At 38.9% G+C, this 25,817-nt stretch overlaps 1 protein-coding gene across 1 annotated transcript in view; it reads right to left on the reverse strand.

Annotated features, from left to right (window-relative positions):
* The window catches only part of lin7a (lin-7 homolog A (C. elegans)), a 67,143-nt gene extending 49,311 nt beyond the window's left edge, over positions 1-17,832 (reverse strand). The window contains exon 1 of the mRNA XM_079817865.1: positions 17,713-17,832. Coding sequence (XP_079673991.1) covers positions 17,713-17,752 — 40 coding nt within the window. The 5' untranslated portion in view covers positions 17,753-17,832. The remainder of the gene's footprint in view (positions 1-17,712) is intronic.
* Positions 17,833-25,817: the final 7,985 nt, after the last annotated feature.

A 25,817-nucleotide genomic window follows, 5' to 3' on the forward strand; every position in this document is an offset into this window, starting at 1 on the left:
AGCCAGAGGAGCTTGAATTTTTCACAGATTATCTGTCTCATATTCTACTGTCAGGACATAATGACAGGTTTAACAAATATGTAAAAAATGTATTTTTACAAAAGTTACCAACTGCAGCTTTAAGGCCAGTAAATACCAACCCGATCTCATGGCGTGGCTAATTCGTACGAATTTGTACGACCTCATTCGTACGAATTCATGAGATTTTTGCTAAATCCTACGTATTTGACTAGTTGGCCAATTCGTAGGATTTCATTCAAATGACCTATCTCTAACCCAGCCCCTAAACCTACCCATCACTGCGGTTTAGACAAATCGTACGAATTCATGCGAGTGAAGTCGTACAAATTCGTACGAATTAGGCACGAGTTGGTCGTGAGATAGCGTTGGATATACTCGTGGCAAAGTTTTTTTTTCATTCTTCGCTTAGGGGTAAATCGAAGTCCAGCGATATATACTGTTCGAACATCTGACGCTACTCACGCTGCTGAGAGCGGCGTTTAAATTAATATGTAAATATGTGCTGCAGTCCTCTCAATAACAAAATAAACACATGACAAAATTGAGAAAATAGAAAGCAGTTTAATAAAGCCTAAGAAAAGCATTTGATCATAGCGATGTGGATGTTTGGACAAGCTGTACGGCACACACGTTATACAATAGATAGCTTAAAATCAAGTAGCTTTAGCATATTAAACATGAAAAATTAAACACGGACAGTGTTGTAGTACTCGGACTCGGTCTTGAACTCGGTCTCGAGACTTGGTCTTGGTCTTGGTCTTGTCATGGACTCGTGTGCATTTGGACTCGGTATTGACTCGTACTCGAACATATTAGGAATTGGACTTATTCCAGAGTCCACTTGAGTCCCAGTTAAAATATTTGTACGTTAATATTTCTTTAAATTGATGTTTGACTGACACGTCGTCCAGTGATTGGTGATTTTTGTGTGCGCAACTGTGCATGACTTGGGACGTTAGTGCAAAGACTCCCGCCAGGTTCTCTCCCACACCCGTGACCCGCCCGCCGATTCTATTTTACACTGTGTCCACCTGCCATCAACCTGAAGTGATCCCATTTTCCAGAAAGTCACATTATTTCTCTTCTATTGTCTTTTTATTGGTTTTGGTATTTAACATAATATGAAAATAAAATAAAATAAATAAATAAAACAACAACATTAGATACAATTAGTAGCAGATGATAGAATAATTGAAGTCATAATAATAAATGTAGAAATTACATTGGGGGAAAAAAACATAGAGAGGAGTACAGTTCCAACTAAGGTCAAAAGCATGGTTGTATGCTACATTATTTCTCAACTGTGTTATTTTAATACATTTTCTGTTTACAAAGTAGGACAAAAGTGTCTGAGAAAACCAAATCTCGTTTAATGAAATAATAAAATGAATACAGATACGATGACTGCTGACAGTCTCAACACTGAACATCTTCCCCAAAAAATGTCTAACAGAAGGCCGCCCGCCTTCTCTCCCTCCGGCACATTCACACTTTTGCATTAAAAAGACAGCATTTTTTCTGCAGTCACTCTTGTGCACGCCCTCCGTAACTAAAAAGTGAATTAAATTGAGTTCTAATGTTGTTTGTGGATTTTCTCTGGTCTCGGTCTCGACTCGGACTCAACCCTCTCTGAACTCGGTCTCGACACGGACTTGATTGAGCTGGTCTCAACTACAACACTGCTCACGGACGTCTAACCTCGTCTGACTGAACAGGCCAAATGAACCAGAAAAGTTTTTTCTGTGAAAGAAGGCGGAGCTTCAGAGCACACCTACCTATTACGTAATCACCATGGACCAATGGTAGAACGAAGGTGTTTACCATCCGTAGTATACTTTTCCGGAGAGTTCGCTTTGGCAAGCTGTTTCGAACTCCCAAAATGAACTCCAAACGAACGGCCTGATTTTGTTCGAAATTACGTCACACCAGTTCATTCTTCGAGTGTACAAAAAAATATAAATTCACTGTAACATGCTTTTCATAAACAGGTAGTATCTGGATATTCTTTGGCTGAATTGCAATTGTACCTTGTATTTCAACGGGGGCCATTCATGCTAACCAATTCAAATCCAGAATCAGATTCAGATCAGTAGCTGACGAATAGCCCTTTGGTCTGACAGTACTGTGTTTCGCATTGAATACGAGAATTTTGGGGTTCTCGACTGCAGATGCACGTCAGTGAATGTTTATCAATATTTGTTTGGGAACATATTTGTTTACATATTGCACACTAAAATGGATAGACAGTTGTGGAAAAGCGAGAGGAGCACGTCTAAGAACTGTATGTGGGAGAGAATTTGTCAGTTGCTTTGTGCAGATGATGACAACTGTAACAATTACTCATTATAACACAGAAACTAAACGAATACTCATTCTCGGCAATTTGTGATGCTTTCTCTGTAAGATGTAGTAGATACATCCCTAGTAGGGATTTCAGAAAGTGTTGGGGATATAATCGCCTTTGGCAGCAAGTAATAGGAACATGTTGCATCATATTTGACGGCAATGTTTCTTACAATTGCATATTTGAGACTTACTTAAAATATCCCTACTTTATGATATAGCTCTGTAAATCACAAAAAGGTAAGAGAGCAGCCCACGCTTTTTTACCCAATCAGAAACCACTGCCTTTTACAGGTTGGTTTGCTGGAACGATGAGGCACGTGGTTGAAGGGATGGGATTATCTAATTGTAGTGGAAGTTAGTAAAACGGCTGAAATCACTTACAGTACCTTTAACTGCATTGAGCTGAAACTCTATAACCTCAGGGAAGAAAAGGATGTCTAATGCCTTAATATTAACTGTCTAAAGATCAATCACCATAATGTCATTTAGTGGGCAAAGTTATTTATAAAAAATAAATGGACTGATTAATGCATTTGTGGAGCTTGGTAATGACTATATCTTCGAGGGACACACGAAACAGCATTTCAAAGATAAATTCATCCATTAACAAAGTTATAAGATGAAAAAAGCTTCTAAAAGCATTTCAAGCTCCTGCATCATGCACAGCTATTACAGATAGGATTAATTCTCCGTGGTGCCTCGGGTTTTCTTCCGGCTTTCAGTGAGCAGCAGCCAACCTGGGCTTGGTTTATTAGTACAAGTCTCAAGTCTTTTCACACACATCTTAGTGACGCATGTCATCATTTAGCAGGAAAAGGGAAACATCATAGCACACATTGTTATTCAAAGAGCAAAATCTGTTGGATTCAGATGTGTATGTTGGCAGCTCAAGGCCTTGTGTCGATCTTGCCTGGGATTTACATCAAGTCTACTAGCTCAGGCTCACAAACAGGACATTTAAAGGGCTTGGTACACACTTCAGGTTTGGGATTGGTAAATTAAACTACATTACTAGGGAGACCGGTAAGTGCAGCGGAGGGGGCTGCAAATGCGTTGGCAATTGAGTGGAAGAGTACACTATTACGTATTTGTTCTCGTAACGTGTGGTCTTCCAACAAGAAATAAGCCAGAGTGATTGCGTAATTTTCGCACCTTTAAATGTAAAACCCACATGGGCTTGCCTGCCCACACAGATCTGTGAGTAAGCGGGGGGGGTAAAGATAGCACAGAGATAGAGAGAATTCAGCCTTCCTGTGTACCGAACTACACAACGTCTATGTGAGCCGACTTTCCATTCAAACCACTGTAGCCTTCAGCATTGTTGCGAATGGTGCAGGGGCCACCATGACCCTATTTTTTCCACAAACACACTGTGGATTGAGACTACATAGCTTAGAAAAACACAGCTTAGACAAACCATATTTTTTAGATAATGTACAGTTTTGAGAGGGGACTATTTGAAAAACTAAAACAAAACAAAAAGAATATATATATATATATATACAGTTTTCACATCAATCATGCTTAGATGAAATGAACTATGGTATCCTAGCATGGCAAGTTTGAGGTTTGAAGAACATAATTTGACATTTTGTTGTTAACTGACACAAAATACAAAGTCGGCAACAGTGTCAACGAAGTATTAAATAATTTGTGAGAGATCTTGAACTTCTCAAAAAGATATTGCTCACTGCGAACAGACAGTTTTCTGTTCTGAGGTTTCTATTACTAATGTATGTTCAATTTGTTGAATCACAAACTTCACTTGTTTCTCCTAGACAGCTATGAGATTGACAACAAATGGAGAGTTTTTCTGATTATTTTCCAGAGAAAATACCCAATTTTTTTAATGTGTGAATAATAGAAAGCAAATAATCTGCAAAGCTAAACTGTAAAACCCAACAGCTATTCTAACTAACACTTTTTTGTTCATTTTACTTAATGTCTTAATTGTAATCTAGTAATCTGTACTATTCACATACTACGCCTTGTTTACTCAAGTTAAGATTAATTGATTGCTTTTGAGTGCCATTTTGTCAAGCAAAAACATTTTTTGGAGGCAGGGCAATTCTTAATAGACTTTTCACTCATTTCCTCCACTTCTGCAGTTATCTTTAATTGCATTCACTCCTTTCCCAAAGTCATCTTGAATGTTGAATTGTCAATCCAACTGAAAAAATTGAGAGAACATCACATAAGCTGACTTCATAAAGTGATGTTGATTTTCCTAAACTGTTTTTGTTTTAACTCACCATTATGGTGATTAGTGTTCCCTTTTGGTTGGGTACTTGGAACTTAATTTGTTATTGTATTGTACATGTTCAAATCATCTAATCCAAAGTAATATCAAAGATGGTGACGTCAGTAAAACTGAAAATCCATTCGAGCAACAAATTCATCCGTCAAACCTTTATTAACCACTAACAGCTTTTATATATCAGGGTGGAGAGTGGAGTCGAGCGTTCAACACAAAACTGACGAACGCACTGGTGTAGAACAGTGACTGTATCTAAAACTTTCATATGGCACACAGCTCATATCTTGTTGCTTTAACCGAAACCACACATGAAAACATGCAACAGGCGATAGACGCGCGTTTGTGCAGCGCAGAACGGCTCTCTCGCATGACATGTCAGACAACTAGTAGTCCAGTCCGGTTCCGTTCACACAGTGCGGGTTTTCCGAGAATGCGGTCGTGAATCCTGAAAATGTATGGGTGTGAGTTTGGTTATTGAATGCGGTTGTCACTCCCGTAAATAACCTGTGTGTGAATGTCACCGTATTAGGGACTCAGGACTGACAACCTGCTCCTGTGTGAACGTGGCCATATTTTACAGTGTAGATACCAAAGTCTGCAATCAAAAGTCATTAAAAGTCATCATTCTTCCTAAAACCACCTTAAAGGGTTAGTTCACCCAAAAACTTTATAGACTAAAACTAGCTTCCGGCAGTCAGCGGTACGCAAGTGGACTTTACAGCGAAAGAGTAACCCCTGATGCGATGTACAGGTAGACTGGGTAAACCCAGCCTGATCTGCCGGCGATTTGATTTCGCCCTCCAACTCAGTCTGGAAACCTGTACATTCATTTCTACTGCTTCTGTTACACTTTTGCGGGAACCAATCACAGACTGGCTTATCCACCTGGCACGCTATTGGCGGGTTTAACACGATGACGGATAGAGAAGTGATGGGTCGTTGCCCGTTGATCACGCCTCTTGTGGTTTGATTGGTTGAAGGACTATCCAATTGTGTACAGAGACATTTCATTTTTGCTTGTTTATCACGCCTCTTGTGCAGTAGAAAATACAGAGCAGACTCCCCAGACCAATGTTCAATCTTAAATTGAGCCTGGTCTGGTGATAGCCAGACAAATGTACACGAGCATCGCAAGCTTTGGCGCCTTTCGCGGATCGGGCTGGGCAACAAACTCAAGCCCCTCTTCTCTTATATCGAAATCCTCTGCCATTTCTCTTTAAAAATTCTCGTTTTAGACTTCTAATTCTTGAAAGGTGTTTTGTTTTGCTCTATCCTCTGCGCTTCTGCGTTCGTCAATACACAGGCGTCAAGGGTTCCTCTTTTGCCTTAAATCGATGTACGGCATTCCGCCAGAAGTTAGTTATTTTAGTCTATAAAGTTTAAAATATGGATATTTTTCTTACACAAACGCATCGCATTTTTACTCGCGGATAGATACACTTTTATGGACTTGGATTAGCCAGGATTAGCCGGGACTTTTTTTAATATAACTCCGATTTTATTCATCTGAAAGAAGAATGTCATATACACCTAGGATGACTTGAAGGTGAGTAAATCTAATGGGCTAATTTTCATTTTTGGGTGACCAAACCCTTTAAACCAGCTAAAACCATAAAACTGTCTTATGTTCTTTTTTCACTGGGGCTGTATGTCAACAATCATTTGGTTATTGTTTATTGTTTAAATTCTTAGGGATTTTAGAAGAAACTTTTCAGACAAAGTTGATACCTAAATTAAATTAATCTGAGAACTCTCTTAAGTCTCATAAGTTTTGAAAGAGCAATACAATTTTCCTCTGGGGACCCTCTTACACTTCCCACTATTCAAACATTACACATTCATAATGAGGATTTGAATTTCAATGAGGCTGACAGTAAGAGCAGGTTTTGCATTGGAATTTATATTCAGTATTCACAGTGCAGTCTTCTAGAATTCATTTGCATGATTATTAATTACTTTATAGCTAGATGAACCCATTAGCTTAAGTGGAACAAGTGAATATAAATTGATCTTGGTATATACATATATAAAACATCAGGTAAAAACATGTAGAGTAAAAGACAGTGGTTGTTTTTAACCAAAAATCAACCTTTTTAACAGAGATGGGTGTTGTAGTAATTTCAAAGTTAGAAGGAACTTTTAAAACTAAAAAATATACTGTGAAACACAATAAAATACCTACAGTAGACAAAGAAACCTCAACAGAGGGTACAAATCAAGTCCAGCAGGAGGCTGTTTGTCTAGAGGAGAGACCAGATTTTTGCAGAGACTCTGTGTTGTCTTTCAAGTGAGACTAAAACTCATATCTCTCAGCACTGTGGAGGTTTCCTCTTGTAGACAGGATTTAATAACAAGCACATCAATCTCTGTGGCAAGATTGTGGCGAGTGTACATATTGCAAGCCCACAATTGAATATCGAGGACTGAATCCGTAGCAAATGATTTTTCTGTTGAAGACACTTTTGAAGCTGTGACTGGGCATTGTGTGTACTGTATTTGAATGGCAATTTCCCTGCTGACAAATAATCTGCTCTGTCTGTATAGTGCAATACAATTTGCAAATGTAACCTAAACTGCAAGAGTTGAGGGTCTGTTGTTCCATTCAACTTGAAGAGTTGGAAATTCCACCATCTAATAGTGCGTTCCATTTGTCCTCGGAAGTGGGAAAGTCCTATTCCCCACTCTCCAGTAGGAACTTTTAACTGGAATGCCCCCTCAAGTCGGAGTTGTGAGGGGGGGGAGCTCAACAACCCCAACTTCAGAATCCAATATGGCTGCTTAGCGCATCGACCATATTAAAAGGGTAGTAATATATTGTGTATAAAACACAGTGGTGCACACAGTACTATCCAACCTCTATTTGTGGACATGGTACCTCTGCATTATCTGTGCAAAATACTGATTAGTTATTTGTTTGTATTCCAAAAGAGCAAGCACAACAAATGTTTGCCTGCATGGGTCCATCTTAGTTTTCTGGCCTGTTTACTGGAACGCGGTCAACTCGGGTGTGACATCATTCCCAGCTATGACATTCCCCCCTCTGAGGTAAATGGAACGCACCATAACTCCTGCAGTTTCTAACCTGCAACTCCGCTGAGATATTGGTGTATGGCATCACGAGAACGTGGTGGCACACAGAGATTTACACAGTTAATGATATAATGAGTCCCACTTTACAGTACATGAATATAAAACCTGTTTAGCACGTTTCCGGAGGAACCTGTGTAGAACAGGGTAAATTAAAATTTCTGTTGATCATCATACCAAATGTTAGCACTGCATAGCATCGTTTATAGGTGCAGTGTGACAAGAGACATCCTTGTTGACAATTGAACACCTCCAAAGCTAACAGGAGCCAATTTTTATTTCTTTACGTAATTTTTTTTACTTTAAATGTAAATGGAAGAAAACGCCAAGGTGCACCAAACAAGAAAATATGAAGTTTGGAATAACACAGGTTTACTTATGTATAAAAGGATATTGGTTTAGTCAGCATAAAATGCCATTTGTAACCCATTTTACTTCTGTAATGTGGTGTATTTCGTGGTGAAACAGGATATTCGAAAATAACTTGGGACCAGACTTGATTTTATACATCAGGAATTGATTTGAACATCCATACCATGTTCCAACTGGGTCTTATAGGTATACTCTACTCAAAAATGACAATTTTCTCATTTACTCTCCCTACTGCACCCCAGATGTATATGACATTTTCTTTAGATGAAATGAAACTTACAGTAGTTTCTTATAAAATAATCCAGATAATTCTATATAATTCAAGTGGATTGTATCCCAAAACTCATGATGGTAATCTATACAACCCCAGTTGATGAATCAATGTCTTCTGAAATAAAACTATAGGTGTGTGAAAAGGATTATATTGTATAAATGATATTGTAGAAAATATTAATATTTAAAAGCATTAAACTATAAACCATCCCTTCTGTCCATTGCTTTCGCCACGCTTTACAACGTGCTGACATGGCGCTTCACAATGCTCTCATTAATGTGCGTGTGACAGTTGGCCAGAAGAGAAGGTTTATAGTTCAATTTTTCTTTTTTTTTTCTTACACAAACACACACACATCAATTGTTTAGCTTCAGAAGACATTGATTCTGGGGTCGTATGGATTACCATTGTGATCACTTTGTGTGAAATCAATGTGATAAACATCTACATAAAGGGATAGTTCACCCTGAAATGAAAATAAAGCCATATTTTACTCACCCTGCGATTGTTCCAGTACCCTATGTCCTTCTATCTTTTTCGGACCTCAAAAGCAGAAATAAAAAAAAAACCTCCTGCACGCGCTCCTTCATATAATGCAACCCATTCTCACTCCCAAGGCGTCAAAATCCGAAGCATGGTCAAGTGCCTTCCGCGTCACAACGAAGACGCTAAAGGCACCCCTAGGCGTCACTATATCGATGAGCTGGGTGCTCCATTCGTTTCAGTTGTTTACCCAATACGTCAGATCAAGACGCATTTTATTCTTTGCATTTATAAAAGCAGACATGATTTTATTAATATTTTATTCATATTTAAAGGTTACTTTTATATTTTGGAGCAGCTAACCCAACTCCTACCCTAAACCTACCCACTCCTAAACAATATAAAACACATAACAGGCAAATACAAGTACAGTCACGTCTATTTATTGCAAAAACTGACCAAAAACAGTATACAAGTACTATTTCATGTTGCATTCCAAGTCTTCTGAAGTCACACGACGTCTTTATGTAAAGAACAGAGTTGATCTTAATGTTTTAATCGCTGAGATGATGATCCCGCCGCTCGGTTAATGCATTCATTCATATCTCATTCAAATAATACACACGACTCTTTAGCACGACGCAATCGGTCACAAGACACACGAGAGCCAATGACATTTTACAATCAAAGCTGACGTAATGACACAATTGGTCACGAGACGTACGAGAGCCAATGCAATTTCACTATGAAAACTGACGTAACGGGCGGCAATATTTGAATTTGAAATTCATGATCTTCTGTGGATGGAGACGCTGATCGCTTTTGGGGATTTCCTTCACACAAATCAATCGCTTGGCCTCGGAATATTTGTACTTTGTCATAATGGCAAAATTATAACCCAATATATAATCATCATAACGATAACGTTCCCATGCCCAACGCGTCTGTGTATGACACCAAAGGTTTATCATTGAAATGAATGGAGCACTCAGCGCGTCGATATAGTGACGCCTAGGGGTACCTTTAGCGTCTTTATTGTGGCGCGGAAAGCACTTGACCATGCTCCGGAATTTGACGCCTTGGGAGTGAGAACGGGTTGCATAATGGCAGTAAATGGCGACCAGGCTAAAACTTTTCAAAAAGGATACAAAAGTATCATGCAATGATCCAGTGAGCCGCGTGCCATATATGGAACGTTTTCAGGAGGCATACTATAAGGTTTTGCAAGAAAGAAACCGTATTATTCAGTCAAAACACTGAGCTCTGCCGTTACTCTGAGCGCGTTCCTGTGAGTGCATGCGAGCCGTCAGCAGCCCCTCACGCAATGTTGTCATGACAACCGGTACACAACATTCACTTCAGGAGGTTTACCTTGCGCTTTGGATGGCCATTAGTCTGTTAATAGCGCTATATAAATGCAGTCCATTTACTATTTACCTCATTATTAGTATTATTGTATTATTTCTTATTATTTACCTTATAGAAGAGATGAGAGTCGCATTTGTTTCTATTGAGCCTGATTTCTCCAAATGGTCTGTGTGTGTGCTTATCCTTGGTACCATGACAACAGTGCGAGTTATAGTAAGCATGAGCGGCTGCTGACGGCTCGCACGCACTCACAGGAACGCGCAGAGTAACGGCCGAGCTCAGAATTTTGACTGAATAATACGGTTTCTACTGCAAAACCTTGTAGTATGCCTCCTGAACACTTTCCATATATGGCGCACGGCTCACTCTATAATTGCGTGATACTTTTGTATCCTTTTTGTAAAGGGATCCTCAAAATCCTTTTGATGTCCAAAAAAGATAAAAGGACATAGGGCATTGGAACAAAAGCAGGGTGAGTAAAAGATTACTTTATTATACTATATTTCAGGGTGAACTATACCTTTAAATACATGTATTTACTAAAGAGTTATGGTTAGGGTTTTGTTTAGAGTTAGTGACTTGTAATTATACATAATTTACTGTTATTACTGTAGTAAGTACATGTAGTAACATGTAATTAGGTGACCTTAAAATAAAGTGTTACAGAGAATTTACATTTTTGGGTGGAGTATACCTTAGTCTGTTAACACCAACACAAAAATTCGGTCAGATTTCCGCATGCAATTGTCTGTTCAGACCAATGCAAAATACAGCAGTAGACAAGGGCTGCAGTGCACAAATTTCAGTTTCTGACACCCGCTTGTCACGGAGAACAAAGGAAGTATTTACAAGGAAGTGTTTTCAAATAGCAATTCATATTTTTGTATTCGACACCACCAAGTCATTGTTCTATATAATAGCTGCAGCTCTGGGCATGTGACCTAAAGTGTGAATCTTACTTGATTCAAAGGTTTCTTTGCAGTGCAATGGAATAGAGAATAGCACCTCCCTTTAAAAAAAAAAAAAGGTGAATGTTTGTGTCAGTCTGAACAGACACATTAACAGGCGTTCATTCAAATTAAAATGTTTATCGCATCAGTTTTCTGCACTGAACGTTTGTCTTATTTTGAACAGAACTTTAGTAGTCGAAAAGGAAACAGAGTTTCAGAGACGTTCAAGTTAATACGTTTTGATGTTGTGCACAGCAAGACCATGAACATGTATTCAGTTAATAAAAAAGGGTCAATTTTGATTTCATTAACATTAAGCTGTTTTCCTAATAATCCCCTTGTCATTCATTACATTACACTTTTTGGTTGTCAAAAAACCTGGTCAGCCAAGACATTTCTAACGGAACTATTGGGAGCGTGTGTTTTCCTCATTGTATGCCTGAATGTATTTCCTGAGAGAGTGCTGGCCATCTGCCACTTTTCAGATTCAGACGGCCATCCTTTACGGGTCAGGCAAGCCTGAAGAAAAAACTGCTCTCTGGACAGCAGGCCTGCCAAAACAGCAGGAGTTAGTGCAGACACACAGCAGTACCCACCTCTGGTGTCCAACACATATCCCAAGATCTCACTTTATCAAACCCTGTGAATTATCCGTAATTGGCCCAACTGTGACATTCCCGACTGCAAAGGGCACATAAATCACCTCGCAGTATAATAGCTCAGACGGAGCACTATGGAAGTCCCACACAAATGACCTCACAGAGCGCCTGTCCCCTGATGTCAGACTGCTACCACTGTCTGTCTTTCTAGACCCTTTCTTTTTCATGCACGCAATTACTGGTGACACAGACAGTCTTGTTCGGATAAAAATAGTCTTAGATATGATCCCTTGATCTCAATCTCAGTCTGGTCTGGGTTTTTATCTTCGAATGGATGGACTAAAGTGGACAGAAAATGTTCTGAAACAATTTTGCCTAAAGGAAAGATTAAATCACTGCTATTTTATGCCATAAAACTCGATGGTACGCTGCATGAGTTGTATAACCATACAATGGTTGGAAATTGTACTCAAAGCTTTTGAACTAGTGAATATTTGATGGCTGTCTTGATATTGTCAATATTCTCTGAAATTCTTCCAAAAGAAATTTGATCAAATTCCAGCCTGTAAAAGAGGAACACTTCATGTTTCATTTAGCAAAGTACTTGGAAGAATTTTGTCTTTCTGAATATAAAAAAAAAAAAGAGTACTTTGGACCAAAATCAATAAGACATGAAAACTATTGCAAGATCTTATGAAGAAATAAAGAAATCCATTTTGTGCAAATGCAACCCTAAAGACAGCTTGGAACCTCGGTTAGCCAGCAAACTATCACCTGCTAGTCTAGTTCAAAAATATTGCCTTGACATTGCAGAGGAAAAGCAATTAAATGGAAGAATTAAAAGGAGGAAAATGCCATGCAATGCTAATCACGGAGAATCATGTTTTAATCCCACATAATTGTATTGACATTTTCAATAAACTAGGGATTGGAGGCACATTTGATTGCAGTTATGTTTGTGATTTTACTGACTTGATTAACTTTACTGTACACCAATATTAGCATAACATGAAGTAGGGCTTCATGATATATCGTTTTAGCATCGATATCGCAAAGTGTACATCTGCGATTGTCACATCACAGGATGTGCGATGTCAAGTATAGGGATCGTAGTTGATCTGTGATCCGTAAAGGGCCAGCTGCACCCCGGTTCAGAACACATGTGATTCGCGGATTAATTGCAAAGTTTAACCATCATAGAGTGAAAGAGTGAGTATCATTTGCAAGTCGAGTCAGGCATCTAGACTGTAAAACACTGTTTTCTGTGCGCACACACAGAGCCACTCAGACAGCACGTGAACGCCGAATTCAGGTTACTTTCTCTTTCTCTGTCGTTTGACACCTGCACGCAAAATGCCCCTCTTGGCGAGTATCCTCATAAACACACAGTCGGTTATGTATTGGACAGAAGTCTAATGTATCCGCAGCTGTTTGTGTCACCAATGGTGATCAAACAACAAAAGAGAAAGAGAAAATTACTTTTGTAGCTTTAACAAAGATCAATTGTATTAATTAATGAATTCATTATATTAGTTATATTTCATTTATACAGTGAAGACTTATTTTACATTTGATTATTCAATGTATGCACCTGAATACTGTTTTTACGATTTACCTGAAAGAGACAAAGCACTGCTTATTTAAGTTGTATCTTTCTTCTATTGTATTTATTTATGCTTGTAATTTGTTTATTATTTTCTATGCAGATTCACTCCCCTACAAAATCACCCCAATTATTCTAGAATGATTAATTCTTTACAAATAGAGCTGTTCAAATCATCTGGTGAAATAGTTTTTTATATCGCAATATATAATCACAGAAAAACTAAATATCGCGATGTACGTTTTTTTCCCCAATATTTCCAGATTTGTGCAGGAAGTCTCCCTGTGCCTCCTAGAGAACACAAAGTTTTGGGAGTGACATCTGTATGTAAATGCAGGACTCCATCATCCATCCATCATCTTTCGATTATCCGGGGCCGGGTCGTGGGGGCAACAGTCTAAACAGAGACGCCCAGACTTGCTTCTCCCTAGCCACTTCCTCCAGCTCTACCGGGGGAATACCGAGGTGTTCCCAGGCCAGCCGGGAGACATAATCCCTCCAGCGTGTCCTAGGTCTTCCCTGGGGTCTCCTCCCGTTGGGATGTGCCTGGAACACCTCCCTGGGAAGGCGTCCAGGAGGCATCTGAAATAGATGCCAGAGCCACCTCAGCTGGCTCCTCTCGATGTGGAGGAGCAATGGCTCTACTCTGAGCACCTCCCGAGTGACCGAGCTTCTCACCCTATCTCTAAGGGAGCATCCAGCCACCCTGCGGAGAAAGCTCATTTCGGCCGCCTGTATCCGGGATCTTGTCCTTTCGGACCCACAGCTCATGATCATAGGGGAGAGTAGGAACATAGATCGACCGGTAAATTGAGAGCTTCACATTACAGCTCAGCTCCTTCTTCACCACGACAGACCGGTACATCGACCGCATTACTGCAGAAGCTGCACCGATCCGTCTGTCAATCTCCCGTTTCATCCTTCCCTCACTAGTGAACAAGACCCCAAGATACTTGAACTCCTCCACTTGAGGCAGGAACTCTCCACCAAACTGAAGCGAGCAAGCCACCCTCTGGCGTGCGCACCCAGGGCCCCACCCTGGAGCCAGGCCCGGGGTTGGGGCTCGCATGCAAGCTCCTGGTGGCCGGGTCTCCCCCCTTGGGACCTGGCCAGGCTCAGCCCGAATGAGCGACGTGGGGCCGCCCTCCCGTGGGCTCACCACCTGTAGGAGGGATCGTAAGGGGCCGGTGTATAGTGGATCGGGTGACAGTCGAAGGCGAGGCCCCCGATGACCCGATCTCTTGACATGGAAACTGGCTTTAGGGACGTGGAAATGCAGGAGTGAATCCCTAAATGTTCTGGTGTCAGCAACACCAAGGTTATGGGTTCGATTACCAGGGAATGCACAAACTGATAACTTGAATGCAATGTTTATCACTTTGGATAAAAGCGCCTGCAAAATTGAAACCAAAGCAGTGTTTAGAATTTTTTATTTTATTTACGAGAATCTGGAGAAGTCAAATCACCCGGCACAATTTCAACAGAATGTATGTGTTTCTATTAGATTAAAGGGCTGGTTGAAAAAAAAGAAAAAGAGCTGCATAAAAAAAATCACATAGCCTACTGTCTGAGTATGAACTACGTTTGGTGAAGAACTTACTTTCCGACCATTAAAAAAAGTACATTCTATATAATATGAATGTGTGTATACTAGTATGAATGCAAACTAGACGTACTAGATCTGCCGTGTTGGCCTTGTCATGTGACCTACAGCATCAGTTGCATTGCTTCACTGCCATTCGCAACTCCTCTCCACTGGCTTCAAGAGATTGGTGAAGTGTGCATCGATTGTACACTCCAGAATCTCAGAGGAAATAGTAGGTAATTTGGGTAATTTCCACCCACTGTCTTCCAAATTCTGACATGCTATTCTTTTGGAGTAATGTTTTTCACATTCTATATGGGAAGTCGGCATGAGTTCAAAAATGTGCCATTACTTTTGTCAAAACTTTTTCTCTCTCTTCTAATGTTTTATACATCTTCCTTGTATCTAAATTTGGTTTCGACAGCCCACTGACCCACCGGGAAAAGTTGCGGAGCCCGTCCATCCCTGCAATGAAGTAAGCCAGAGCAACTCTCCGGTCACTAGTCAGGATTCACTACTCCAAAATACTTTAAATCTCTACAGAGTACAGCTCTGTTTTCCAAACACAAGCCTTCCATCCTTATCTAAGATCTTGGTTGGAGTCTCTTATTGGACTATGAGTCTATCCTGCACAAATGTTGAATAAGTATTGATTTTTGTAGTTTTCTAGATTAGTAGTTCCATACTGTATTTTAGTGACACCGTCCAGGATTACACAAACACAGGGAGCTGTTCTTATCTTTGAACATCTGTTATTTAAATACAATAGCAGGAAAGTATAACAACCTTCAGTTAACCGTCCACACCCAAAATGAAGGGACACACAAGGTTATTTTCTCTGTGATCAAATTATAGCTACAGTTCACTATCCCTACTCCACACTATCCCTGTGTAACCTCAAGCATAGCAGTTTTATTGGAAGAGATGTTGAGTAATGTGAGGCCTGCGGTGTACTGGATCTCTGCTGTCATAAAACTGTCTGTTTAAATGTTATCATTAAGCATTAACAATTACTTGGGGTTTCTGGCATTGCCCAAAATATGTCAACAAAATAAATCCACTTAAATGTAATTGTTTCTGGAGGTTCTGTTTAAATAATATACTGTAATACTGTAAACCGGACCCCCATTGGCAGTTTCTCTTGCACACTTTTTAGAAGTTGAGAATTGTAATTTAATTCACACATTTTAATGCAATGCAATGGATTCCTGCTATTTCTAAATATATATGATCTATTACTTTGGACAACATACATCGCAAACAAATCAAACCATATTGAGTAACGTGATAAACCTAGAGTGCTCCTATTAGCGTTCTGATTGGTTGAATGGGTCACCGATGCCATGATTGCATTGCTTGTAGTAAACAAACAGTGTCTTTATAATAAGTCATAGAAAAGACCAATTTTCATGAACTGGTTCTTTGGAACAGTTCATTTGTATAAGAATCAGTTCTACACGATCCAGTGATTCTTTTATGTCCCTGACATTTCAGAGTGGTGTAATGTATGCTTTAAAATGTCCTAATAAAGCCATATTACGTAGGCAGACTTGACTCAACTCATAATAAATAATTATTTAGAACCTAAATATAATTTGCATTAACAATACAAAAATGCACTCGTTCCTCTTGGATTAAAAAGTTCATGCACATTTCAACAAAACATTCTGTACGACGTCATATAATCAATACATTCGTTTTATTTGTTACATTTTGGCTATTACTTAATTTCCGATCTATTAAACATTACCTACATCAATTCACTCATCGGTCATTATCATTTCCAAAAGAGACGGTTCTCGGTTCAACGAGTCAGTTGATTCGAGAAGCCCGCGGACGAATCGTTCAGACAGGTTTTGTGAGTCGGTTCAACTGAATCGTTTTAAAGACCCGACTCAAAACAACAATTCGTGCGTGCATCGCTACTAGTTGCAATGTACAGTTTCCACATATCCACAGCACGTCGCGCGCACATGCCAGAGGTATCTAATTTCTCTATAAATATCTCCTTCGCTTTGCTTGAGTGACGCTTGAAATGGTTGGAGTGTCCATAGGCTACTGTTTGACCTGCTGTAGCCTATAATATAGGCTACATAGTAATGAAACGCAGTTCATTTGCTGGCCCATATTGTTGCACTCACTGTCTCCTCAGGCTGATGTGACAGCTCAGATCGTGGACACTGACCGCGCTGAAAATAAATTAAATAATATCAAAAAGCTTCAGCTCACATGACGAGTCACGTTGACATATTTCTCTCTTTTTTTCATTCAGATGTATGTAAGTATCATCGCGCGCGCGTATACAGTATTCGAGCGCTTCTTCGTAACCTAATCCTGTTTTATTTTATTGAAGTATATAAAACAGCCCATCTTAAAATTCAGTTCTGCACACAGAGAAGTTGTAGAATCTTCTATAAAGTGAAATAACGACGAAATAAAGAAAACACGGTGCGTTGCTTTGAGCATCAGCAAAGTGCGTGTATAAAATTAGCACCTATAAGTGCTTTATTAAAAATGAACCGAATACATATCCCATTATTATAACGCACACTGATGGATTCTGAAGCACAGAGCATGTTCTGTTCATCATCATCATCATCATCATCATCATGATACCTGACGGACACAAACCGAGCCGAGAAGGCAACATCACCAAAACATCAAAAGCCAAGTCCAATGATGCAAAAATCCGAGAAACGAATAGCGCAAAAGCTTAAAGTTGCCTCCAGCAGCGAGGACTGAATGGACGTGGTTTGTCAGTACTCACCTCGCTCCAGGGTGAGCGGTTGGACTGTCACTGTCGCCATGACTGTGCTGTGTTATTATCGCTCAGAAAGAGAGAGAGAGAGAGAGGCTGGAGCTGCGGCATCAGCGCGCGCACTGTAGCGGCAGAGAGAGCGAGTGAGCGCGGATTGGAGCCCGTGCGGATGATGGGAGTGGTTGGGAGGGGAATGGGATTATTTACCACCCGCTTGTGTAGCGGACGATTTTGAATGGGATAAATGTGATGGAGTCTCTACGCTACGTCAGTAATTTAATAGTAGGCTACATTTCTAAACTTTTTGAACGGGGATAATAATTAAGACGTTAAAAATGTTTAACATTTGTTTAAAATTTCAATTTCTAATGGTTGTTGAACAATAGCCTACATAAATATATTAGGCCTATATATACAAAAATATACACATACAAAAATATAATAGCCTATATATATTTCTCATCGAACATGGAATAAATGTTTACATTTAAAATTCTAATGCTCATTGGAATAAATTAGACGTTTATAATTTAAAATAACTAACTTTTGTTGAATGTGTGAAATAAGATATTCAAAATTTGGTGTTTAAAAACAGGTTTAAATGTATCTTAAAATTATTTACATTTTTCTTTAAATTAAATCAGATTAAATTAAATTACTAGCTTGTAGGCCTACATTAAATAAATCAAATGTTTAAAATGGAGCTACATTTCAATTTCTAATGCTTGTTGAACATGGATGAATAAGTTATTAAAAATTAAAAGTTGAAATTTAAAATGAAAAAAAAAAAAACAGCATGGTTGTCAAACAATATAAAGTAGTGTTGGGCAGTCGATTAATCGCGATTAATCACATCCAAAATAAAAGTTTGTGTTTACATAATATGTGTGTGTGAACTGTTATTATTATGTATAAATACACACACATGCATGGATATATATTTAAGAAAAATATGTTATATTTATGTATAAAATGTTTATGTATAAGATAAATGATAAATATAGTATACATGCAAATATTTCTTAAACATATACATGAAGGAGTGTGTAATTTATATATACATAATAATTATACAAACTTTTATTTTGGATGCAATTAATAGTGATTAATCGATTGCCCAGCACTAATAATTTGTTAAAATTAAAAAAAAATTATGTATAATTTAATTTCCAAGGCTCATTGAACATAGATACAATCAGAAGTTTAAAACTTCACTCATCAAACTTGGGATAAGCTTATAAAATTTTAATGTAAATTTCTAAATTTCTGAATGTTGAATACGATATTTAAAAGTTAATTTTGTGGAATAAATTATGTTCAAAAAACAACAACATTTAAATGAAATGAAATAATGATTGACCAAAATAAGATATCCTTAAACATCTTATTTTGAATATTAATCAAACGTTTAAAATGTACATTTCTAAGGCTCATTCAATATGCGATATAAATAAGACTTTTAAAATGTTCATTTGTTGAATGTTGGGCCAATAATGTTCACATTTTAAAAGTGAATTTGTTACACTCATTGATGATGGGATACATCTGATGTTTACATTTTTAATGAATAATGTAAAGTTTAATATGATGGAGCAGTTAATTCAATTTCAGTTCAACTCCATGTGGAGTTGTTTTATGTTCATGCATGGGTTGCAGGATTTATAATGTCATATTCGTTAGTTTGACCAAATTTCAAACATTGCAGCTCACATAGCAGGAGTAGTTATCAGAATCACACTGATGAGGGTTTACATCAATCTACATGAATATACGCAAAAACTGTAGTCCTGGATGCCAGCATCTAGTGCATATGCAGGGTTAAACGCAAGACTTCAATTAAGCAGAGGCAAATTTTGTGCAACCTATGACCTTCGCAGTGAACTGACAGCAACAGCTAGAGTGCTAGACACTGTGGCACCTGCAGTGTGAATGCATGCCTGTATTTCATATCCAGTTGTCTGGTGTCTGTGAAACGCACAGTGAAAGTATTTATGCGCACTAGACAAGCCTGGTTTCTCTCCAGTTTTGAGAGGTGTGCTATATGACTTCAAAAACGATTCATTCATTATTAGATAGCTTCTCTCATGTGTAAATGTACGTACATTTAAGCCAGAATTTAGATTTTTTTTAGGTGAACTATTCCTTTAAGAAAATTCTTCAGATGCTTCAAACTTGCAGTTTGCAGGCTGGCTTCAGAAATAACAACACTGATGGATTGCTCTGTCAGTTCTCCAGCTGCAGACAGATGTGCTAACTAATGCCATGGATGGATGGAGGGCTTAAAGCCAGAGAGAAAGAGGCCACTGGGAGATTATGCTCTCATGGCCATATGGGACGTAGCCTCTGGAAAATATTCTGCTAAAAAAGGTCTGTTTAACAGAGGTCGCTGGGAAGCTTTCCCAATGAGAATGAATTGATTTTTGAATGGATGCGCAGATTTGAGAGCAAACCGACGAGGAATGTTTAAGCTCAAATATGAGAGACAAGAGACTATTTTTAGGTTGTGTGGATGTGTAAGAGGCGGGAAGGTGTATAGTAGCTCGCATGTGTCTAACAACTCTGATTCATATTTCTCTGAAATGTGTTATTTTAGGCCTGTATGTAGGTCAGGGTTGAACACATTTCTGAATTTTATAAAAATGATCTCCATTTAAGTTTAAGAGGTGTAATGTGATTCAAATTGGCCAAAATACACAATATAATGTTTATCAATTAGAATGACAGGATGAGGGATTTACTTAATTTAACAATAAGAAACATAACGTATATGTGACTCTGGACCACAAAACCAGTCATAAGGGTACATTTTTGTATGTTTTTATAGATTTATACTGAATAAATAAGCTTTCCATTGATGTATCCATTTGTTCGGATAGGACAATTATTTGGCCGAGATACAACGATTTGAAAATCTGGAATCTGAGGGTGCAAAAAAATCTACATATTGAGAAAATCACTTTTAAAGTTGTCCAAATGAAGTCCTTAGCAACGCATATTACTAATAATAATACATTTTTTACATATTTACGGTAGGAAATGCACAAAATATCTTCATGGAACATGATCTTTACTTAATATTCTAATGATTTTTGGCCAATAATTTTGACCCATACAATGTATTTTCATTTTACTTCCTACACTTAATACGATTTACTGTTCTGCATCCCTTTTACTGCCTCGATTCAAATGCAAGGATTTAAAAGGCATTTTCAATTAAATACTGAATGGTGAGAGATGACACACTATAATCTATGGCCTTTAGCAAAGATGTCGCCTTTTTTCTTTATGCCTGATTTCAGCTTGTTTTGAGAAGAAAAGTCAAAGGAAGAGCTGCCTTATTATTCAGTCTAGAAATAGTTCATTCGATATATCTACACTTTCCTCTAGAGAACAGCACCTAGTCATTTGGCTGTCAGGAAGTTTTGGAACATGACACCATGTCCAGTGCAAGGACAGAATACCGTGAGATGAAAATGTCTTGAAGGGGGCAGATACAAGACGGCTGCTGTTTGCTCACGTACAGCATGCGTGCTTTGAGAAACAGCTCACCTTTGTTCTTTTTCCCGTTTAGCACGGCAGAGGCAGATGTTGTTGTGTGATTCATGAAACGTCGAGATGAATGGAAGTGTGCGTGTTACTTTGACACGTCTCAGAAAACAAACCAAACGGCATGTCATTGTGATATTTGGATATGTCAAACATGGCCTGCTTGAATGCTCTTCTTAGTTGTGTTTGTTAAGGCATGTGTCACATATAATCATTTGTGAAATTTAGCCATTTTGGAGAGAAAACGGTTTGAAAGTAAATCCTACACCAATTGATTTTTTCCAGTGTGTATTTTACCACTATTATTTCATAAGCATTTTACACCCATCTTGCTCTCTCACCATGTCTGACTCGGTCCATCAGCTTCAGCTGCACTAAATTGCCACTTATCAAATCAGATGTTAAATAGAGGAAAGGGAGCAATACAGGCTCTTACATAATGTGCCTTTACATTGTAGTAAGATCATTGACACCCTTCCAAATGTTCACATCAGGGTAGCAGACAAAATAAAAAGGAAACATTTCCAGTCAAACAACGCAGCTGTGCTATTACCGCCAGTGAGAGAAGGAGTTATAGCAATATGAATTGCCCTGTTTTAGAAAGTCTTTGTACTGACAAATTGGTGCTGGGAACAAGTTGACAGGCATTAAGGCTTGATTCTTGTCTAGAATCCTGCAACACAGGGAGGAAACTAATTGGAGATGTACAGTTTGTGTGATGTGCTTGCTGAATGCAGATCAGAGATGAAGACGTGCTGTAAGTCTATTGAAAATGCAAAACTTAAAACAAATACATGCAAATGGAGATCAGCATGTTGAGGCGAATGTCAGATGCCAGGCTGAATAGAAATATTTATGGAGTAATTTGATCATTCAGGACAAGATGGTTTTGTTAAAGGGGTCCTATAATGCCCCTTTTCACACAAATAAGTCTCAGATGTCCCCAGAGTGTGTATGTGAAGTTTTAGCTCAAAATACCACACAGATTGTTTTTATAGCATGTTAAAATTGTCACTTTTTGAGGGTGAACAATGCCACGCCGTTTTTGTGCGTGTCCCTTTAAATGCAAATTCTTTCTTGAAGAGGGCGGAGCTTTAAGAGCCTGTGTTAGCAGCTCTGATTTTCAAACTGTTCAAACCGGAGTCAGACAATGATGGAGAGACTCAAGAAGTGACAACATGTAGAATGCATGCTCAAACAGCAACAACTAACTAAAGTTAAAGGTGCACTATGTAACTTTTCCATCCACTAGAGGTCACCTATTCAAAACAAAGGCATAGTTTGATGACGCCAAGTTTGAGCACAGAATCTTGGGACATGTGGTCTTCACCTCACAGCCGGTGGAAAAGACTCGGGCAGAAATCATGTTCATGGATGGGATTACTAACATTACTGTAGTATGAAGCAGAGCAGGACCGAGTGTTGTGGAGCTGAGCAAGGCCGCTGGAGTGATTTGTTAATGAGAAGAGCGGAGGGACTTTTATTATGACACAGTCTCCGGCGGGGCTTTTATTATGACACAGTCGCCGGCGCCATTTCCACTTTCCCGGTCACGAGTATGAGGTAACGCAGCTCTGTTTATCATATTAGATACATCTGAGTGTGTTGAAAATGAAGTTATGACGTTACTCTGTGTGTTCGCTCATCAGCTGCTATGACACTTGTTCACACTGCAGTGAGAGTAAAGCGTTTCTACAAAATATAACCGGTAAACGAGGGTAACGCAGATATGACGCAATTGACAGGCGACTCCCTCATACGTGCCGGCTCCTTGGTTAAAATAGCAATTTTCTCACCATTTACAAATAGTTGGAAACATTTGGTATATTGTAAGTACTCAACTGAACAAAATATATAACACTGGCCTAGTGGTTTTTGGAAAAAATGTTACATAGTGCACCTTTAAAAAAGGGAAATCATAACCAACCACCCATTTAAAAAAGAGTTGTATTATAAGGAATCAATTTGAGATAAAAGACAAACTTGAACTTCAAGAATGGAAGACATCCCCATGCAGTCCAATGAGGACATTTAATGAAATTAGAGCACTGTTTTCTCAACTTCTGAGATCAAATACATTGATGACTCATTACTAGGTGTTCAGAAACTTGTTCCGGACATTTCCAAGAAGGAGGAAGCCAGATAGATGCTGTTATTCCTAAACACCAGAAGAACTCTGCGTATCTTTCTGAAGGAACCCAATCACGGGAAAGACTGAAGTTTTAATTTAACAGCTCCTGATTATGTCAGTCTGATCTTAAAGGGTTAGTTCACCCACAAATGAAAATTCTGTCATGTCATTCCAAACCCGTAAGACTTTCGCTCATCTTCAGAACACAAATGAAGATCTTTTTGATGAAATCTGAGAGCTTTCTGCCCCTCCTTTGGGAGCTATGTCACTACCACTTTCAAGGTCCAGAATGATAGTAACGACATCATTAAAGTAATCCATGTGACTCCAGTGGTTTAACCTCAATTTTATGAAGTGACGTGAGTGCTTTGTTTGCACAAAAAAAACATAATTTACCACTTAATTTACAAAAATATTGACCTACAACCCAGTAGGGGGAGCACCACCAAGCTTTGCGTTGACTCGATAGCTTACGTAGTTTCGTGAATGAAATAAAGCGCAAACAAAATGTCGCTTCATAAAATTGAGGTTAAACCACTGGAGTCCTTTCCTACCATTCTGGACCTTGACTGTGGTAGTTGCGTAGCTCTCAGTGGAGGGTCAGAAAGCTCTTGGATTTCACCAAAAATATCGTCATTTGTGTTCCGAAGATGAACAAAGGTCTCACAGGTGTGGAACAACATGACAGAATTTTCATTTTTAACAGTTCATGTTGCACATTTAGGATGTGTTCACACTTGGCTGGTTTGGTTTGATTAAAATGAACTCTGATGTGGTTGCTCTGTTAGTGTGGTTCATTTGAATAAGTGTGAACACTGCCATCCAAACCCTGGTGCGTACACCAAACAAGCTCACATTTTCGGGTGGTCTCGGTGCACTTCCAAACAAACTCTGGTGCAGTTCATTGAAATATGAACGCAACATGGACGAAAGACATCTAAACAAACCAAAAACAGGATGTGATGTTACAAGATGCAACCCTAAAAAGGAGAGAATGCTCAAGTATACCTAGCCCAGGAGCTACGTTGCCCATTAGAGTTTGTAGATCTACATTTGTGTTTGCAAAGGATGAATTCCTAGCGCCGTTTTAACTGTTTTACACATTTTATAAGCACCTCCAGTGTTCTCAGCTGGTAAAATTGGCAGCACATGCAAAGCAGGTGTTTACTTTAAATGTAAAATGGTTATGAAAAACCACATGAGAAACTTGAGTTTGGGCACAAAAACTGTACTTGGATTACAAGTGGACCCCAAGTGGGGGGAAAAATAATAATAGAAATGTATTAAATGCCAATTATATACTTTTTCAGCAGACTTCACATTGTGGTTATTTCTTTACCAGCTTTTTATGCGGCTGTTTTGTAGTAACAGTTGGTTACATCATTGTTTTGCAAGCAGAAAGGGTAAATCAATCAAGCAATGTGCATCATTATTCAAGATATATTCATCTTATTCAGCTCTATTAAATCCTGAGCAGTTCACTCTGTAATCTGCGTACAGACAATCTGCCACACAGGACTAGGACCACTTAGCATTAATCGCCTCAGCCACTCTAATAGAAAACATTGCACAAGCGATTTGTAAATCACATCATCCCTTAACTGCCAGCAAGATTGATGAATGACTCAATCACAGTGTCCAGGTTGCACAGTTAAAATGGGACTGCAGTCAGCAGTCAGAGAGGTGTATGGACACAGACAGCAGGCATTAATGACTGAAATGGCTGGTGTTGCGAGAGCCATGGATAAGACATTGCCTCGAAGAATTCAAAAAGAACGGTTCACTCAAAAATTCAAATTCTGACATTAGGGGCAAAGCTCCAAATGGTGCGATGGCATCTTCTTCTGACAAGGGAGTCTATGGCCATAGAACCGTATGGTTAAAAGTTGTGAAATTTGGCACACTGATAGAAGTCAGTCCAAACATTCACCACAGCAAATTTGGAGTCTCTAATTCAAACCCTCTAGCTGGCGAACTCCGGTCCTGGAGGGCCACTGTCCTGCAGAGTTCAGCTCCAACCGTGATAAAACTCACCTGCCTGTAGCAAGCTTATCATGGACTGAAGGGTTACTAGAAAGCTACAGGCAGGTGTAGCTTTCTAGTAACCCTTCAGTCCACGATTTCTTTGTTCAGGTGTGTTTGATTAGGGTTGAAGCAAAACTATGCCGGACAGTGGCCCTCCAGGACCGGAGTTCGCCACCCCTGCGTCTAGCACCACCAAATGTCCAAAGATTCACTTACATTTATGCTAATAACTTTTGAACAGTGAAGGCTAGAAACAAAATTCTTGTTTCCTCTTATATTCCTTGGCTCAAGACAATTCAATGACACCCATCATGAACATTTTCCCGCCAAAAAAACCCAAACTTTTTTGAACTCCTAGATGGTTTGTCATGAAAATGTAATCAGATCATCTACAAACCATGCTGGCAAAAAG

This window comes from Gobio gobio (genome assembly GCF_949357685.1).
Source record: "Gobio gobio genome assembly, chromosome: 5".
Classification (NCBI taxonomy): domain Eukaryota; kingdom Metazoa; phylum Chordata; class Actinopteri; order Cypriniformes; family Gobionidae; genus Gobio; species Gobio gobio.